A 20,643-nucleotide genomic window follows, 5' to 3' on the forward strand; every position below is an offset into this window, starting at 1 on the left:
CAGAAGAGGTGGATCTGCCAAAATATGACACTAAGACCCACATGGGCCCCATTAAATGAGAGGAAATGCAATGCAGGGTGTCACAGGCACCTGTTAAATCAGCCAAACACCCTTAAGTGGTGTTTGAAAGTTCAAGGAACTTAGCAGTGATCTGTCTATACAAACAGAACTACAACACCAGTCATTTCCCTGATAAGAACTTAAATAACATGTCATCAATAAAACACTGACTTTGTCCCAGCTAGAACAACTTGGAAGACAAAAGTTTGCAGTGCTTCTGTTGGAATTGGTGCTATTTTCATGAAGTTGGGCATTCCTGTTGGAATAAACAATTTGTCTCAAGACGTTCAGAATTATCTCAACGATGAGGTTGTGTGACATGATCCACAGTAAACTAGAAATGCAGTTCTGTCAAATGTTTGTACAAAGTTAGAATCATAATGTCCAAAGTGCACTGAAGCAGACCCATACCATTATCCTTCCTCTGCAGTTATTTTTACCCCAGAGCAGTCTGGCAGACCAATGGCGTTGCGCTTTAAAAATGTATTTAAAGGCAAATGTCTTGCTATTTGTCACATATCTCTATACACTTCCTAACAGATGATATAGCTGAGATTATAGCACCATCATCTGGATAACAAAGAATCCTATCATTGACAAACTTCCCCTCATATTCAGCTTTCACTGAGCTTTTCTTGTCATCTCATCCTGAATGTCACGCTTGTCTGTTTACTCTTTCTGTTCTTTGTGCTTTTGTTTCTCTCACTACTAAAATGGCTAACTCTATGTTTTGTCTTTTAACAGATACTTTTAAATTTGTTCATCCGTATAATGTCCTTTGTTAGGTGACTTGCATTTGAAGCGCTACAGTTACTAATTTACCTTGTTTATCTCACACAGATGTTTTAGTACATTTTATGATTGTCATTTCAAACCCCCACCAGTCCCTGCAGAGATTTGCTGCTTCTACTGGAGGTTTAGGAGAGATCTTCCTCTGCACCGCCGCCTGTTACTTGCACAGGTGGAGGATTACACTGAAAATCCTTTAGTTAAATTTTTGATCTCGTTTATGTGCGTTCAAGTAAGAAACTTTTTTTGTCATTATCTGTGGCACCCTGACACAATGCCATCCTTCCATCCATCCTCTTCCTGAATCCGCTGAATCCCTTTCGGGGTCACAGGACTGCTAAAGCAAACCCAGCTACTATCGGGTGAAGGCGGGGTACACCCTGAACAGTTCACCAGTCTATGTATGGCCTGTGGACACACGCTTACACATACACATGCTCACCTGGGGGGTGATTTGGATCCTTCGGTTAACCTTAGCAGCCTGTTTTTGGGGCTGTGAGAGGAACTGGAGTGTCCACAGAAAACCCAGAGCAGAACATGAAGAAAGAACCCAGCTGGGATTTGAACCGGGACCCTTCTCCGTGAGGCGAATGCGCCAACCACTGCACCGCCGAGCAGCGTTTAAACTATTACCTGCCAGAAATGAAAAGTTTGAACTGGGGTCAAGATATAACTTCGGCCAGGCAGGTTTTGTTTTTTTTGCCATGGTACTTTTTTTTCTCCAATACATACAAGCTGCTTAGTATTTTAAACATGTCCAGCAGCCCGATTCTGCACCCAATGTATTTGAGCTCTTTTGCTGTATTATTTAATTCTCTTCTTAATATTAGAAGTTTTGAGGAAAAACAACAAAAAAAAGCCCCAGTCCACTCTTATTCTATCTGGAGTTTTTTATCTTTTCTCTGCTGATTTAACATTTCCTTTTTCTGAAAGGAATAATCTCTCAGTTCTTGAGTTTATCATCAGCCCATCTAAAGTCTCTGCGAACAATTAGCGGAGGTTAAATTCGGTGTTAATTTTCCCTGTCTGGTCCTCACACAGACTTTGATTTCTACAAAAGAAAACAGGATTTGCCAGAACATGAATAATCCAGAACAAATTGCACAATGTCTAGATCTGAGCACTCGGAGACAAATCCAGTTGTGGTCTTTTTTTAGACATCCAGCCTGTTATTTTTAGAATGGAATGTGGACCACAGTAAAGGCCATTCACACAGAGATAAACAGTGACTAATGCCGGCACGCTCACCATCTAACAGGTGATCGTGTTTCTAGTGATTTCTTCAAATTCCCCCGGTGGATTCAAACAGCTGGATGGGATCACACCCTCTGGTGTTTGACTCAGAAAAACATTTGAGCAGATTTGTGCCTGAACTGTGACGACATCGTCGGATGCCAGATCTGAAGCTGATCTCTGATGTGCTGTTTAGCAGCTCAGGCTGAGTTTGCAAAGCTAGATGGCAGCACAGGTCTGTTGTTGAACCTGCCCTCCAGCTGTCTGTCAAACAACTCCCAAGAGGATGAAATGCACGCACTCATAAGAAAAACAGACAACTTTATTTAGGCACCTCAGATACATCACTTAACTTAAAATAAACATGGTTTGATTGTATTTCTGCTATTAATTCATAATTAAATGTGTAAAACTAATGATTTCTCACAATGCAGTTGTATATACTGATAAAAAAAAACTACATTTTTCTAACTATAACATCTATAGGATAGGTACACGTTGTCTATATTGCACATAAGTAGTTCACATCTTCCTTTTACTTTAACATTAGCAGTTTTGGGGCATTTTCCTCAGTTCATAAGTGTAAGAAAGCCTGTGTCTCCGCTGAAGAAGAAACAAACATATTTTTTAAGCAGTTGTGGTCCAAACTCATCCATAAGCTTCACTGATGTTCAAACCTGCTCCTCGGCAAGTCTGTGCAATCCTGTCTAGCAAGTTTTTATTAAATTAGCGTTCACCCAGAGTGACCTGAGCTCCCTCTGACGGGCTGCGGAGAGCGAGCAGCTGCCCTTCACTGTGTTTGGTGTGAATCTGTGGAACAAAACTTCTCAAGGGGCTCAGTCTTCACTTGCAGCTGGCAAACGAGCCCAACTAAAGTTTGCTTGCAAGTCTCCACGCCTCCCACTGGCCACTACGGGTTTGTGCGTTTCCTGCTCTCCTGCAGCAGCGCTTCACAGCATCTCTTCTCATACCCGCTCATGACTGGGAGCTCGGACACCTCTGAGAGGGAGCGGCGGCGCCGTCCGTAACCATTTATGCCCATCTTTTTTAGGGGGGCGCAGGGCTCTCTCTGCTTGTTGTTTGTCTCATGCAATAGATGAACCAGGTCATGGTACAAACAGGTGATCAGGGCGCAGCCGGATGGTTTTGTTGACCTTTTGGGTCTAATATGTGGACTGCAAACAGACAGACAATGTAGTTTTTCAGTTTTAAAACCAACGTAACATTAAATGAATGTTGGAAAACATCAACTCTTTTTATAGCTTCATTTATCAAAATTTGGATTAAAAATTTACCTCAACGATGTGGATGGAGCTGTCCTGTCTTGCAGAGTCCCACTATGAAAGTCAGGAGACATCTCCTCAGCCGTCATCAGGTTGTGATGCGTCTCTCTCCTCGTGTGGCTCAGCAGCCAAACTCTGAACCTGTAAAAACCAAAAAACCTGCTTGGTTGACCTTCATAGTTAATAAGTAGCTCATGAATGCAAAGCTTTTTAGGAAGAGAAATTGCATTCTATCATACACACAGGGGCTTTTTGAAAAATAACCTCAGAGCCTTTTCAGTTCCTCCAAAAAATATTCCTAGCAACATTTGTTTTGTTTTGTTTTTTGCCTTAATTTTAGTTAAATACTTAGTAAATACAAACAAAAAATTTTTTTTGATTGACTCATGACTTTACTAGAGAGCAACACATACCATAAAATGTGAACATAGGAAATAAGAAAACAATTAGACATTTTAAAAAAAAACAAAAAACACTTTGATGAAGACAGTATCTGGACAAATTGCTGAATTTTTTGACAGCCCACCTTTTCTTCAGGGTGGTGTCGGGCTCGTCTGTGGCCCCTTTGACTGGTGGCAGGACAGCTGTGAAGATGCAGCAACAAAGGACCGTCTGCAGGGAGATTCTCATTCTGGCTTGGAGCTGCAGGGAAACAACGTTCAAGAACCATGTTTATGCTCGGAATTTATCATTTCATTAATCCTGACTGATTGAGTAAAAGTTTGACTCACTTTCTTTAAATTCATTTTAATAGACATTTTCTAAATATTGTGGGATATCTTGCAACGATCTAATGTTTTACGTGAGTCTTTTCTTAAATGTTAAGACATTTAAATGCTTCATCACTTTAATCCAAAAGTCCTAAAGAAAGTCTGACAGACACATTACAATAATCTGAAGAGTCACTTACCTTTGGCTGTAATATTCAAACGGAAGGTGCACCTCCGGGGGTTAGGTGTTTTTTTTATTTTTTTTTAATAAAGTTCTGTAAAGATTCTGCCATGAGTCTAGAAATCCCACTGCTAACATAGGATGCTTTATAGAGGGAGGGAGGGAGCTGTACCTGAATGCCAGGCCCAGTGGGAGGGGCTTTGGGACAGTTCATTTCAACCCCCATGGAGAGTCATCCCAAAAATATTCTCCTATGTTCAGCAATTGAGTTAGCAATCCTAAAATAGCGAACAGAGGAAAAGAGAAATCGTGAGTGATCATTTTTCTGACTCCTAATTTTTTTTGAGAAAACTGGTTAATAATAAAAAATGGAAGAAATGCATGCGTCTGTGCAGAGTTTGTTTATTCTATGAAGGAAGTGGTTTGCCCCTAGGGCTGTTAGGGCACTTTCAGTGGCAATGCACACTTCAGAGCAATAAAGAGAGTACATTTTAAATCAGGTGCTTTAAATAGCTCTGTTTCAGGAGAAGACGGTTATCTGGTATTGTGAACGGCTTCAAGGAATTAATTTGTTTAAATTGTAACAGTGTTGTGAAAGTTACTGCACAGCTATAGAATTTCTTCGTGGGGGGAGGGGGGACTTTTGTCTTGTAATAGGAAGTACAGGTATGCCATTTCATTCTTCCAAATGCTGCAAAGACTCACCTTTAAGGTCACGTTTGTAGAACAACTCCTTCGGCTGCAACACCAACGTCTAAGACAAAAAAAGAGAAGGAAACAGATTGACACATCCGTCAAACTATGGTAAATATTTCAAGAATGACTGTGTAAAAAACTTGGATTATCTTTTATCTTTTGTTGATCTATTTTCATAACTTTTTCTGTGGTCTTTTCCTTGTGTTTTTAGCCAAAATCAAACAACAGTGTCGATTTCTAGGACATAGTTTCTGCAAAGCAGCAGTATTTCATTATAAAGTCAATGTTGAGTTGTGGGTAGTACTGGGCAGTCCTATTTCCCCTCCTCATTTCTGGGAGCTCCCAGTTTACACTCTCTTCCCCTAACTTACAGCCCCTGAAACCCTAGAGCTGCATTCACACCAGAAGGAATTTGCGCATCAGAGGCATCCAGTTTCAATGTTAAGTCAATGTGCAGAAACAATCAGAGGTTCTGCAGTGAATTTTGAGCGTCGGGCACAGCGCAGCGATCTGGCAGTTGCGTTTTTCAGAGAGTATGTTTTGGCGTCACGCCCAAAGTTAAGAAATCTGAACTTAGCGAAAAAGTTACATCGCATCATCCAGTCAGGGACTCCGCTTTGGCTCATGAAGAGTTGATGTTGCAATCAACGGGTGGAGCCCAAATCCAACATGGGGAGTAGCTGACCGTTCTTGTTCTGAACCTCATGATATTTTTCTTATTTTTGTGGAGACAATAACAAAAAGGTCCCCTTATTTTATTCTTATTTTTATTTTTTTCTCTCCTTGTACTAAAGCGGGACAGCGAATCATTAAACTGGGTCTCACAGAGAGACAGAAGTACAGCTGAAAGCAGCCGTCATTCAGACGCAGTTCCTGCAGCAGATTGTTAACCTCATTGTACTGGGAGGGTCTCTCGATGATGTCATGAACCCAGACATGGAGACGTGATTACGATGCTTTTGTAGAACTCTTCAAAATAAATAAACCTGATCATTTGTGTCTTCCATGCGTTGTAAATGAGATAAACGCAGACGTCTCTTCATGTAGCGATCTGGCTGAAGTCTTTAGACAGTAGCTCCTCCCTCACACTTCTGGAGCGTCAACTTTATAAACACATTTCCGGACAAGCATCAAGCGGTGAAACTGATGCATGTCAAAAAGACAGGAATTTGATGCGTAAATCATGTTTAGTGAGAACACAGCATAATTGGTGCAACAATAATAGAGCCATCCAGCCGTTCATTTTTGAGCCAGATACATGCTCAGACGGAAGCAGTGCAGAGAGCTTGTGTCCCGCCCAGCGTATTTTCTATATTACCAATAACTCTTTTTCAAGCGTTTTTTATTTGTCTACTCCTGATTCAAACAATTTGAATAGAAAATACTAAGAAATGCAATTCTAAGCAGAATTTTCTTTATATATATTCTATCATTGAAAAATGCCTCAAGAACATGTCAAAAACACCAAAAACATAATTTTCTTCATCTTTATAAGTGTTTTGTTCCACTGAAAAATCCCCTATAAAGAAAACTAGAAAGAATAGTTTTGTTTTTTTTTAAAAAAAGGAAAAAACTGCAGCAATAAGGATTTTTCTGCATGTCTTTATCTTTCTTTCCAATCGTTGTTGGGAAACTTTGGCTCAGTGTGGTTTTACGGCATCGCTTCAGTTCATTGAGGATTGCAGCCGTTTTTTAAATGCGCATGTTTTTAAAATTACAAAACAACATTTCAGTTGTTCAAGTTCGAGATCTGTATCTAAAGCATTGCTGATGTGAGCGGCCATCAATCTACTTTCTGGGCCTGCTTAATGACCCCTCTGTCACGGTGTTGCTGGAGCCTATCCTACTGTTGGACGAAGGTGGAGCATAACCTCGGTGGGTAGCCAGACCATTGCCAGGGCAACACTGAAACAAACAACCCCACACACTCACTCCTTGGGGCAATTTAGAGTCAACTATGAAGCATGTTTCTGGACTGTGGGACAAAACTGGAGTTCCCGCAGGAAAAACCCACACGTGAATGGTCCCAGCTGGGATTTGAACCTAGGCCTTCTTGCTGTGAAGCTAGACCACACCACTGTGCAGCCTCAATGGAAAATTATCACTTTCCTCAGAATTGTCTAGTGTAAAGACCTCAGGCAACTTTTTGGTCTTACTGCAGGGAAAAACAAAAACCACTGTAATCTTTAACTGGAATGCAAATTTTTTTTCTTGTGGTTTTATGATACAACAATGTAATTTTTTTAAATTTTCACAGTCAGTCAAAGGTTTTTTGAAGAACTGGGAAAAGGAGATGCACTTGAAAGTATCTCCTTGTCCCACTGGAGACTCAAACAGGAACTGGTAGACTTTAGAGCTCACATGGGCGATGACATTGATACCTGGAAGGGCGTGATCAGGAGGAACGACTTTCCTGTCCTTTCACCGTTTCCTTCTTCTCTGACTGAGTCCTGTTGATACTCAGATGAAAAAAGGGAGGAGAACTTTTAACCCATCACCATCTGGTGGTGTGTTGAATACACTGGTGGAGAAGGAGGTCAGACGGAGTCGGTAGACCTGAAACTTTTGCGAGCCCACTGTCAGAGGGGTCTTCAACTGTCACATCCGAGAAATCTTTAACTTGGCACTGGGGGGTGCAATAAGTCATAGTGGACTCAATGCTGCTGCTCAGAGCTGTGACCGTAAAGTCTCTGGTGTCTCTCAGGGCAACAAAACAAACTGTGGTGGTTGCCAGAAGGAAGAGACCAATGGAGACAAAGGATAGAGATGTAAAAGACACAGATATGTAGGTCTTTATACAAATCAATACAGTACTGAGAATAACAGCAGTATCATATGAAAAGCACAAATACGAACAAGATTATGTTAGTAAAAAGGTATAAAACCAATCAAAAAGTTAATTAATGGTTTCTGCTAAACTTTGTCAGTTTCCCTTCCTGTTGTGTCTCTACTGTCTTTGTCTATTCGTGTACATGTGATGCAAGAAAAAGACGTCCAATCACAATCTTGCTTCTACCAAGTCGGCTCAATTATAATTGACTGAATGTAAACCGCAGTGAGGGATGTGTGTTGTGTGAACTAAACACAGGTTAACCCTTTTTTTTCACTTCAAACAATACCTGAATAAGTTAATATGTTAAATATTTTTAACCACAAAGAGCGAAACGTTAAAAAAAAAGGCCCAAAATGCAGATTTTAATTTTTGAAGCTGTTATTTTCTGTTCGACATTTTGTTTTGTGGATTAAAATCAAAAGTGCCAGTATGGAGGAAAAAAATGTTTATCTGTTAAAAGACATTTTCATTTATTATTTCAAACAGAAAATGAATAAGAGAAATAGGATGGTAAACGACTAACAGAGTTAGCGGAATCTTTTATGTATCAATATATTGAGATACATATCGAATCATGTGAGAGGGACAGATACACACCCCTAGAAGATGCCTGTTAGGTTGAGCTGCATGGTTTGTGGGACCCACGAGGCAGCTGACAGGAACCTGCAGTCAAAGCTGCATGCATTGCAGAGACAACTACAGTTTTAAATGATCGTGGATATTTACTTGGCTGGAACAAGCTGTTCCCAAAATATAATTAAAAAATTAAATAGGTAAGCACAGACCCACATTGTAGCCTGAGTGGATCAGCCTGGCCAGCATCTTGTAACTTCAGATTTTGGACTTTTCCCCTCTTCTGGATGCTATGTCCAGCTGTGCAACATTCATCATTGCTATTTACTGATAGCGATGATGCAGCTAACCTTCAGGCAAATATCCAGTAATGCCTTTTTCGAAAGTTCTGTTAGGTCATAAATCTGGATTGTATAAAGATATTTTTAGCATTTGCTGTAAATTAAAGTGTATGCATAGTGAAATCACTGTGGTTACAACATGCACCTCATCTGTGTACTCCACTTTACTGTGGAAACAAGTCTCAGACCTTTGGCACTAAGTGAAATAAATGAACATTATCTCCATGGAAAGTCTCAAGATTTCTGAATATTTAACGGCAATTACCAGCAAAGTGCTGTGAGGATAAAAATGCTGGTGTTGCCTTGTAACACTATGGTCCTGGGGTCATTCATTCGTGTGTTTGACAAGGAGTCTTTTCAGGTTCATAAAAGTGGCCCTTCACTCAGCTGTTGTTGTGACCTTTAAATTTCCTAACACACTTTTGTGTTGTTCCATTCTTGTTGGAGGGGGTATCCACTCTACTGGGGGTACCACGTCCTTGTCCTGTTTTTATTACAAAAATTTTGTGATTTGATAAAAAGTCTGAACAATAAACAGGTCACTATGCAGAAAGATGCAAGCTCATGCTACACTGCTCAATAAATTAGGAATGTTGTTATTTACGTGAGTGCTTTTCCTATTTGGTCTGAATTTTGATTAAATACATAGAAGCTCATTTGGATATACCAATAATAGGCCCACTTCCTGAAGTCCAGCTGTGACAATTCTGGCACCATGTGGTCCAGTTACTGGGTCATCTACGAGAACCAAATCAGTTTTGTTCTGATTGGTAATGCTGTTGCACCTCCCTCACCAAAGTAAACCTTGGAGACCAGGTTGACCTCTGCGTTTCGCTCACCTCACCTTCTCCATCAACACTGACAATCATCATTTCTGCACAAGGACACTCATCAGTGAACAGGACGGTAGACCACTGCTGCTTTGTCCAGGTCACATGGTCTTGTGTCCACTGCAAACATTCACAGTTGTTTTTGTGTCGGAGGAGTCATCGGCAGGTGACTGTCTCTCATCTAGTAAACGGGCCTGCAGCTGTGTGGCGTTTGCTGAAGCATGTCTGAGTTCAGAGGTCCACAGGTACTGGTCATGGTTGTGGTCTGTCAACTGCTGGGTCTGTCACCAACTCTGTTAGTAGTTTCGTGTCTTGATGCAAGTCTGCTGATGACACTTTGAGACACGTTCACCTGCAACATCTGACTGTCCACCGACCCGAAGGCGCTACGTCCAGGTGGTGCTGGTTGTCCGATAATCGATGTCATGTGTTCATGGCTGTTTGAATGATGAACTTTGAATGACTTACTGACAAAATCAGCTTTTTATCCCCACACGTTAAAATTGATGCCACACCGAAAGGTTTTTCTTTTAGACCTGTTGGTTTTTAGCTCCAATAAGTCAGACACACTAAACACAGTGAGACCATTATGTGGACAACATGAGGCTGCCCCCTCCCCACCCCCCCGATACTACAGCCTCCCCATCCCTAAAATCTGTGAGGTGAAACAAACGCTGATTCTTTGTGAGTGGTGTATATGTATGGAGTTTTTTGCTGTTTTTCTTTTTTTTTTTTATTTCCTATTCACATTTTTTAACCCTTGTGCTATCTTAGATGACCCCCCCTTACATTGACGTGTTCTCCCTACCATGACAAAGGTGGATAAAGGTGGAAAGATTTCATGTAATCCATGGACACCAGTGAGGATCACAAATCATTGAAGAAAAAAGGTTCAGAGCACTGTCTAGTGGGTCTAGATGACCCAACTCCCAATGGTAAAGTGCCTAGGATAGCACAAGGGTTTAACGTGTGATGTGCAGGAAATCAAAAGTTTGTTCTTGAGTTAACGGATTATGTTAAGAGATTTCCACATCGAAGGGTCAGTGGAACAGAATGTGAACTCAGCACTGGCAAACACCCAGCATGTGATATTAATAGTTACTCAGTATCTATTTATAGTCCCACGTTTCACTCAGTATTACTACAGAGAAAAACGGACAGGATGTGGAGATCGCATGAAGTCAGCTGCTCTGGCATGCAGTTGCATACACTGTCCTTCACTGCTTTGAAAGAGAATACTCCCTGGAAGTGCACTTTTTTTCAACCAAGAGCCCAAACATTCCTGTTTCTTTCCAAACAACAGACAGCCAAAGTATGCGTTTTTTGACTTTCCTTTTGTGTAAATACATACAGGTGGAAATAATGAATTTGCCTCAGTGAAAAACAATGTTGCATGTATCCCTGATTGATTTGGCAGACGAGAAGTGATGATCTAAACTGCAGCAGCTTTTCTCCTCACAAAGTTCAGGCAGTTATAGCTGTTTCGTGATTTGCATGGATGTTCCACTGACGTTCAGGATGAGAATCAAATCAGAGAATACCTCAAGTGTCTGATTTAATTAGCACAGACTGGAGATGGACAGAGGAAGACATGAGGTTAGACAGAAATCTCCATGGACAGTGATGGATGGAGAGAACATGAAGGAACATGGAGGTTTGATCAGAGAAGAGGTCGACTGCAGAAAGACAAAGAACATGTGTGAATTTTGGAGAACAGTGGGGTTACAGGAAAAAGTTACAGAAGGGAAGGATTTTGTTTGTTTGGAACAAAACTGAGAATTAGAAAAAAAAATGTTTGTCGAGTTAAGTGATAGAAGGGAGGTTTTGGGGTGTGGGCTGCTTTTCACTAATTTTATTACAGTAAAGCTCTGCCCTTTACAAAATCCATAGTTTCAACTTTAGTTTCAACCACCTACAGTTTATCCAAAAGCTGTAGAATCTGTGAAATTTAAAGAAACCCTGAAAGTGAAAAGAAACTATATATTGTAAACTTTGACCAAAAACTGTTGTTTACCTGTCTGTTTTGCTCCTGATGAGAGTTCCCTCTTGCTCTGCAGTCTCCTGCGTTTAAGTCCCACCCCAACCATCTTTAGATTTGTTTTCCAAGCGTTCCCAGTCATTTCACTATGATCATCTGATTATGAGTATATTACCTAAAAAAAATAAATAACAGTTGTTTTCTAGGACATATTTTCTGCAGTGACAGTAGTTCATTAGAAATTTGCCTCCAAGTTGTGGGCGGGACTGTTGGTGTAGAACAAGCCCATCCCCACTTCCCTTCACCAATCTGTTTACACGCTCTCCCCCTAGCTTACAGCTCTTCACGACCCCAACCTAACATCACAGACGCAACAAAAATGGCGAGCAATATTGGAGCTATTCAGCCGTACAGTTTTTATCCAGATACCAGCTCGGACAAGGAAAACTAAGACATTCATGGATTTATTTGTCTATAGATGCATCAGAAATTTATATAAATAGCATTTTTTTGTCTGGTCCTTATTCCCAATGATTTTAATAAAAAAAAACTACTCATAAATGCAATTTTAGGGATAATTTTCTTTATATATGTCCTCCATCAAGACATGACATAACATGTGAAAAATATACCAAAAGCACGACTTTTATTGTGGTCATCACTTTGTGGAAGAGATAGTTCGCCACCAAATTCTACATATTTTCTGTTGCCTCATTTGCACAGCTGGCTTCTGTGTTATATATCCAACAGATATTTCATTTTTATTGTGCAAATGACAAGCATCTTCAGCTTCTCTAAATTCATCGATCCATCCATCTTCCTCCGCTTTTCTGGATCGCTGGGGCAGCAGTCTAAGAAGAGATGCCCAGACTTCCCCCGCCCCGCCCACTTCCTCCAGCTCCTCTGGGGGGATCCCGAGGCGTTCGCAGGCCAGTCAAGGGACATAGTCTATCCAGCGTGTCCTGGGTCTTCCCCGGGGCCTTTGCCCAGTGGGACATGCCCGGAACACCTCCCCAGGGAGGCGTCCAGGAGGCATCCGGACTAGATGCCCGCGCCACTTGGACGCCACCTCAACTGGCTCCTCTCAATGTGGTTCTATCCCAAGCTCTCTCAGGGTGACCAAGCTTCTCCCTCTATCTCTTAGGGGTGCTTAGCCACCCCTACGGAGGAAGTTCATTTCAGCCGCTTGTATTCAGGATTTTGTTCTTTCGGTCATGACCCAGAGCTCATAACCATGGGTGAGTATTGGAACAAAGATCGACCGGTAAATGGAGAGCTTTGCTTTCTGACTCAGAAATGAGTTTTTTTCTGTTTGCTTTAACAACAAAAAAATTCATTGTAGCATCACAGTCCTGTGTAATTACAAATTATATTGGGAATACATCTTTGTGTTACAAATGTGAACTGAATGGAAGTTTCTAAAATTAAATCACATTATTGCTTACTTGAAATTATGTAATTCTTTGATTCCCTCTGAAAGGTGGCTTTTCTGTTTTCTGTGTTTTTTGTATTGACGGTGGGGCTATGATAAGTCGTTTGTGCTAGTGGTAAATTTCCTTGTACAAGTCATCCATGTTTCTCGGAAGAACTGCATTAGTGTGTAAACGACCGTACAGCTGATCAAATATTGCGACGTTATCAATAATCGCAAGCACCTGTACAGATCTGCCAGGCCGAACACGTATTGTACCCACAGGAGCACGCATACCCAAGATGCATTTCGACCAATCACCGTGTCCCTGTAACTGAAGCGTAACAACAAGACCCAGGATTGGCTGGTCGAAATGCATCTTGGGTAAGCGTGATACATGACGGGACATTGCTCAGATCTTGCACGCACTTGGCTAAGAGCTAAGTCCGGTAGGCGAAGCAGCCAGCCTAATCTTATGATATTTTTCTGATTTTCATCAAGAAAAATAATAGATCGATCATTTTTGCTTTTATTTTTACCCTATTGAATGCTCACAGAGACACGGAAGTAGCGGCAGAAAGCGGCTTTTGCAGCTAGATGGACGGAGAGCGTACCACCAGGATGTGAATGAACATGCTTACCGATGCTTTTGTGCTTTTTAAAATAAATAAATCTGATCTCTAATCATCCTCCGTGTCTTCAATGCAATGTAATGAGACACACACAGACAGAAATGTGAAGGTATCTGCTGTAAATCTATGACGTGAATAACAGGATAAATGATCGGCTAGTTAGTTAGCATGTAGCCTACTAGCCTTCAGATGTAAAGCGACAGCTAAAGAGTAAGTTAGTAAAAGACAAGTCCTGAATATTGGTATTCCTATTCGACTCTAAACTACAATATCAGCTGGCTGTCTGTCTACCGGCCAGCCTGCTGCCCGAATGCCGGCATGACAAGCAAAAGAGCTCCGCAGAGGAGCTATGAGCTATGTCTGGTGAATTGTATGGCAAAGCAGCAAGCCTAGCTATCATAAATCTTATGATAGTTTTCTTATATTCATTGAGACAATAATTCAAATTAAATTCAAATTAATTTCATTTATAAAGCAACTTTCATGTCAAACAGACATGAAGAACAAACAAGAATACAATAAAACCAATCCCCACACATGTAATAAATAATTAAATAAGTTTAATAAGTTGATCATTCTTGTTTTTCTTTTTCCTTTCTTGAACGGATGTGGGTCACAGAGACACGGAAGTTACCGCTGAAACGGTTCGGAGAGCACATCCGTGTTAATGAATGTCTTATGACGTGAATAATTATTCCGTTCAAATGAATTTATTATTTCGTTCGCACGGATTAATTATTTCGAGGGAACGGAAAATTATCTTGTGCGAACAAGATATTAATTTGTGGGAGCAATATTTTAATTTGTGGGAACGAGATATATTTTAGGTTTTTAATGTCAGGACTCGGGCTCCGTATAAAACACGGCTAGGAGACACAAAAGGCTGTGTGGCTGATTATCAAAGTGTAGGCGGCTGTAAATGCCAGCCTGCAAAGAAACCTGCAAATGTTGAACTACAGAAAAGTAATCAATAAAATAATAACCCCAAATGTTTTGCCTCAGCAAAGCAGAATCTAAAGTTTTAACAAGAGGAGCTGTCAAGAGATGCTTTTTACAGAAACACAACCTTTTGTGTTTTGTGTTAACGATTGCTGCATTTTTCTGTTGATTCAGCATTTTTTACCATTTAGTTTCGGGCACGCTGCATTAATTGCAAACATATTGAGCTTTATTGTCACTCACGTAAAGTTCATGTCTAATCACCACTGAGAGCAGAAAGTGAAGGGGGCCACAGTGATAAGCACTCACCCCAGAGCTCTGTGGGCTGATTGCAGAGCCTGATGAGAACGGAGTGTGTAAGAGCTTTTAAGAAAAGTTGTTAGAAATAATTACGTCAACCAGAGGTCACACTAACTGCAGACATATAGTTTGGCTTGGGTGTTTACATGTCTGCTATTATTGCTTTCTGGCTTGTCTTCCTTTATTGTGTTGCAAGTGCAAATACGATGGGGGATCATTTGGAGAGTCCCGGGATTCCAGCGGGTGGGGCGCAGAACGGAAAAATGGCTTTTCCGAGCCAAAAATTTCAGCACCTGTTGGAGTCGGGTCTGATATTGATCAACAACACTGTCAACTGCCTTTAGATATATAGTTTATTTTTCTTTGCCATTGGCTAATAAATGTCTTTTTCAGTCTTATAAATATTTATAGAAATCTCCAACTGATCGTATTCTTGGTGTTGGTGTGCAGCTTTGATTTGGTTTCATAACGCCTCGGTATCAGTCATGCTTTTAAAATATGACGGGCCAGGAATGCTTGCATAACAAGTTGGCTCTAAAGGCCTAATAACGTGAAAACTATTCAACAATTTATTCAGATATGGTCACGTTTATTTGCTGTTTTTCATTAACCCCCTGCTTTGAATTCTCTTTGATTCACGTCACCTTTCTTATCCGAGGGCTAATGCCTCGGATTTGACCCTTGCTTGTTAAAAACAGATACAATAAAGTGCATTACACAAAAAGAACATGTTAGATAGTGTTGAAACTGAAGAGAAAAAGCCCTCACTGTTTTAGTCAATGACTTAAAGTTACCTTCAAGAAAGAAAAAAATGTGAACCGTTTACTTTTAAGGGGCCCTTAAAGGTCTATTTCTTTTTCAACAAACAACAGTTATAATGCGGAGCGTCTTATAAATGAAATATTTCTCGTTAAGTTTAGTCATGTTGAAGCGACTTTGAGAATATGTCAGTCTTTTGTTTTTGGGAGTTGCAAATAAATATTGCCGTATTATGAATATATTAATGCAGCTAACATGTAGCTGCAAGGATTCAGTGGTTTGGTTTGGTTCTTGGTCGTGTTTTTGGTTTTCTATTTGTCAGTGACTCCACTTTATTGTTCATGATCCACAGCTGTCTTCAGTTCAGTTAATGACCCTCAGCCTATTGAAGTGTCTGGGTTTTTGTTCATCCATGTCAGGTCATCTGCTCTGTTGTGTCACCGGTTTGTTTCTCCCCATAGTTTTGTCATGTTTCAGTTTGGTAGTTAAATATTTTATTTTCTGTCACCAAGCCTGGTCTCCTGCATTTTGGGTCATCCACCACCAGTTCCTGACAGTAGCGGTATTGGGCTATGTATCTTTGAAGTGTTAAAATCAAGGATGGGAGTTAGCGTAGTCCCAGTCACGTTTGTTCTAGCGGTACGAGTCTGGGTTTTTTTATGCTTGAAAACAAGGTTGGATCTTAAGCTGCGTTCACACCTAACACAAATCCACAGCCAATTCGCGTCGGCCGCCTCTCTTTCACTGCTCGGCTAATTCTTTTGCGACCAAAAATGTTTTCCTTTAAGTTTATCACCGTGGCCACGTGTGGGAGGAGCTTCCAGCTAATGTTTTTAGCCTGATAGCTACACTGAGCGGTTTGTATAACAGTGGCCTGCCGCGGCCACCGCCCAGATTGTGCCGCGCCACTCACATTGCGCTGCTGCCAGACCTTTGTACCGCGCCCATCACTCACACCACGTCAGCGTGAGTACACTGACATGGCTGATGGGGCTAATGTGTCACGTGTTACAAACAAGTACGAGTTAATGTGAATACAGTTAATGAAGTCTCACTGACTGATGGACATACAGTGAGGCAAATGAGTATTTGATTTTGCAATTTCTCCCACTGAGAAACCATGGAGGGGTCTGACATTTTCATCTTAGGTGAATGGCCACTGTGAGACATAATCTAAATAAAAAATCTGGAAATCAAAATAATAAAAAAATAATTTATCGGAATGCTACTGCTGCAAACAAATGTTTAAAAAGCTGTCCATGTAGCTGTGTTGGACTGTTTTTTTTTCTTTTACCTGTAACTAAAAAGGTTAGGACTCACATGTAACAGTGAATTTAGGGTTATCATTCCATTTTTTACATGTTACAAACAATGTTGGGTGCTGCGGTGCATCTCTGTTGTGTTTTGTGGGGAGTTTATTTCAAGACCATCAGTTAGCTTACAATAGCTGCGTTTTCATTACATATATGTGCAAAACCTTTTTGAAATTCTACAAATGTAAAAATAAAACAATTTCACAGTTTCACTGTTTCCATTAAATCATAATTTAATTCAATATAGACAAACCAACTCATGTGATAAGTCATCAGAAACATGGAAACAGATTTGCACAGACTGGCGACCTGTCCAGGATGCCCCCTGCCTTCGCCCACAAGTGGCCGGGATAGGCTCCAGCAGCCCTGTGACCCCGAAAAGGAACAAAAGGAAGAAGATGAATGAATGAATGAATGAATGAATGAATGAATGAATGAATGAATGAATGAATGAATGAATGAATGAATGAATGAATGAATGATTGCAGAGACAATAACCTCCTGCTAAATGTCGGCAAGACAAAGGAGATTGTTGTCAACTTTCAGAGGGGCCACACTCAACACCTGCCACTGATCATTGATGGTACTGCTGTGGAGAGAGTGAGCAGCACAAAATTCCTGGGGGTTCACATCAGTGAGGACCTCTCCTGGACCGCCAACACCACATCATTGGCAAAGAAAGGTCAACAACGTCTCTACTTCCTGCGGAAACTAAAAAGATCAGGTGCTTCACCAGCCATCATGACCACATTCTACAGAGGAACCATCGAGAGCATCCTCTCCAGCTGCAGCACTGTGTGGGGGGGCAGCTGTACACACAGCAACAGGAAAGCCCTGCAGCGCATAGTCAACACAGCCAGGAGAATCATTGGAACACCACTCCTCTCCCTGCAGGACTTATACATCACCCGCCTCACCCGCCTCACCCGCAAAACACTAACAATAATCAAGGATGCACACCACCCTGCACACAACCTGCTCAGCCTTCTGCCCTCAGGGAGGAGGTACAGGAGCCTCTGCTCCCGGACCACTAGACTCAGAAACAGTTTCACGCACCAGGCCATCAGGATGCTAAAAACACCCTCTCCCCTCTCCACCTACCCACCACCCATATCCCCCCATGAACAGTGCTCAAACGAAACCCCCCCCCCCCCCCGCTGCCTTGAGACACTGCCTTAAGTGCACTCGCACTTTTATAGCAAATTGCCTATGTTGTATATTGTAAATTGTATCTTTTTCTTTCTTTTTACTTATTTATCTTATTTTAAACGTATACTTTGTTTTTATTTTTCTTCCCCTGAGCAGACACGAGAGAGTAAGAAACGGATTTTCGATTCATTGTATGTGATGCACATGTGAAGAATTGACAATAAAGTTGACTTTGACTTTGACTTTGATCGAAGGAATGAATGAATGAACATTCAAATTTCTGCCACTACACTAGCGCTCATCATCACTCTTTACATGTGGGAGCGGCTACTCATGAAGCCATTAGACAGAGGAGTTGTGGATCCTACAGTTCCACATGACACATTTCACACAGCTGTTGATGAGCTGTGTGAGGCTGTGGGACCTCTTGTGGCGCCGAAAGCTGACTGATGGACTTACCTCTGACGTTCAAAAATACACCATTCATTGACGCCTTAAAGCGTGGAGAATTTAGTATGCACACGACAACAACTTCTGTTAGTTTCAAACTCCGTCTATGGATGCCTTTTGATCGCTCAAAACTCCAAATAAATCCAATTTATTCAAACTGATCATTTCTGAACCTGGTTCCACGGCCCTCGCCCTAGTCTCAAGAAGAAGTCAATAAAATAATTGTTTTTCTGTTTTAATTCTTTGTTTGTCATTTGTATTTTAAAAACTAAATGGCCGAGTAAGGCCTTTATCAGCCGACTCCTAAAAACCTCAAGGTGTTTCATAATCCTGTTCATCGGCAAAGTCCAACCATATAATGCTCCCAGAAGAAAAAGCTATAGAACTTTTTTGGGGGGGGGCTTTTGTCTTGTAATAGGAAGTACAGGTATGCCATTTCATTCTTCCAAATGCTGTAAAAAAATAATCACCCTTAAGGTCACATTCATAGAACAACTCCTTCGGCTGCAACACCAACGTCTAAGACAACAACAAAAAAGATTGGCACATCAGTCAAACGATGGTAAATCTTTCAAGAATGGCTGTCTAAAAACCTTGAATTATCTTGAATTTATTTTAATCTGTTTTCATAACTTTTTCTGTGGTCTTTTCCTTATGTTTTTAGCCAAAATCAAACAACAACCTTTCAGTGTGGCATCAATTTTAACATTGTGTGGGGATAAAAAGCTGATTTTGACAGTAAGACGAAACTACTAACAGAGTTAGTGACAGACCCAGGAGTTGACAGACCACAACCATGACCAGTAACTGTGGACCTCTGAACTCAGACATGCTTCAGCAAACGCCACACAGCTGCAGGCCCGTTTACTAGATGAGAGACAGTCACCTGCAACAAACAACCAATGCAGATGACTCCTCCGACACAAAAACAACTGTGAACGTTTGCAGTGGACACAAGACCATGTGACCTGGACAAAGCAGCAGTGGTCTACCATCCTGTTCACTGATGAGTTCCGGGTCACGTTGCACGAAAATGATGGTTATCTGCATATCATTTGGGGCTATCTTTATTATAGCTTTAGTTTTTTTAGGGAAAAAAACGTCAAAGTGATGAACATTTTGTTTCTTCTTATTTATTTTTAGTAATATCAAAAGAAACTTTTTACGAATGTCATTAAAATGCAGAACAAAATGGAAAAGCCTGCATTTAAACAACAATATCCCTAAATTATTGTGAGGTTATTCATTTCTTCTCTTGTACTTATCATCAAGCAAAAAGTGAAGATACACAACCTAAGTAGATATGGACACTATGCGATGTCGGGCGTCAGCCTCACACTCGTTCCAGGAATCACTGATGCTGTTTCCTCATATCAGATGCTCCTCTGCTGCATCTTCAATCATTTCTTTAGACCCACCCATGTGTCACACACCCATGACAAAGAACCAAAATGTTCATCCACTGTCTAATTCCTCTCAGGTCAACATGTGCTCCGTAGGAATTAAATCATTGTCATAACAGGGGAATCGTACCATCGCTCCCCACCACAGTTGTTTATCCTGCTTCGTTTTTCCACAAAGTCATCGAGCTGAGCAATTCCACTCTGCTTTTCCGAGGCGCTTCCTTCCACACCATCTTCTCAGATTCCAGGAGATGGATGTCCCTCAAGAGCCCCATAACTGTTTCAAAAATAGAATGTTTACTGTTGTTCATCCTCTGAAGTTCATAATGTAATTAAATGAGATATTTCCTGCTTCATCACATTCTGCTGTCATGAGTCATCCACCATCACGGCAGCATTGCGTGCTGAGAAGCAACAGTCTTCTTTTTTGGAGTGGTTTGAAACAATAAATCTGGCCAATATCACTGGTCATAACTCACTCTGGAATCCCCGCTGAAGGAGTCAGGCCCTCTGAAATGTGACCTTGGCCCTACAATGAGCGAGATGACTGTTCAGCACTTCATTGGGAATGAAGGGCATTGTCCCTAGATTGAAAACCAACGGAATGCCTTCACATTGTCTTCATTAGGACTTTACAATTCAAGCTGGATTTCATCACTCTCCGTTTAAGATCTGTTGTGTAACCTGTGGATCTCTTTTTCAATCCTCGCTTCCTGGGTGTCTATTCCATTGATTGAAGCTCATCCAATGGTTTAAGCTGATGAAGGACATGAATGTTAA

The 20,643-nt window shown here is 41.0% G+C and overlaps 1 protein-coding gene across 2 annotated transcripts; it reads right to left on the bottom strand.

Moving 5' to 3' along the window:
- Positions 1–2,386: 2,386 nt before the first annotated feature.
- am4 (adrenomedullin 4) lies at positions 2,387–4,614 on the bottom strand. Of its 2 annotated transcripts, XM_011475712.3 has the most exons (4): positions 4,276–4,614; positions 3,892–4,007; positions 3,378–3,506; positions 2,387–3,257 (listed from the first exon to the last, which is right to left on the bottom strand). In XM_011475712.3, exons 2-4 carry the CDS (start codon positions 3,993–3,995, stop codon positions 2,993–2,995), a joined length of 498 nt encoding a protein of 165 aa, XP_011474014.1. In that variant the 5' UTR covers positions 3,996–4,007; positions 4,276–4,614; the 3' UTR covers positions 2,387–2,992. The 2 variants fall into 2 exon arrangements, with proteins under 2 accessions (XP_011474014.1, NP_001098362.1); NM_001104892.1 differs by lacking the exon at positions 4,276–4,614 and having other exon boundaries at positions 2,993–3,257; positions 3,892–3,995.
- Positions 4,615–20,643: the final 16,029 nt, after the last annotated feature.

Source organism: Oryzias latipes, chromosome 6 (genome assembly GCF_002234675.1).
Source record: "Oryzias latipes chromosome 6, ASM223467v1".
NCBI classification, from domain to species: Eukaryota; Metazoa; Chordata; class Actinopteri; order Beloniformes; family Adrianichthyidae; genus Oryzias; species Oryzias latipes.

Bases quoted from the DNA above. Each gene is read 5' to 3' on its own strand.
- am4 (XM_011475712.3), bottom strand. From the start codon at position 3,995: ATGAGAATCTCCCTGCAGACGGTCCTTTGTTGCTGCATCTTCACAGCT. The intron at 3,507-3,891 runs GTGGGCTGTCAA...TGGTTTTTACAG, and splicing joins GACACCACCCTGAAGAAAAG to GTTCAGAGTTTGGCTGCTGA. The intron at 3,258-3,377 runs GTAAATTTTTAA...GTCTGTTTGCAG, and splicing joins GCTCCATCCACATCGTTGAG to TCCACATATTAGACCCAAAA.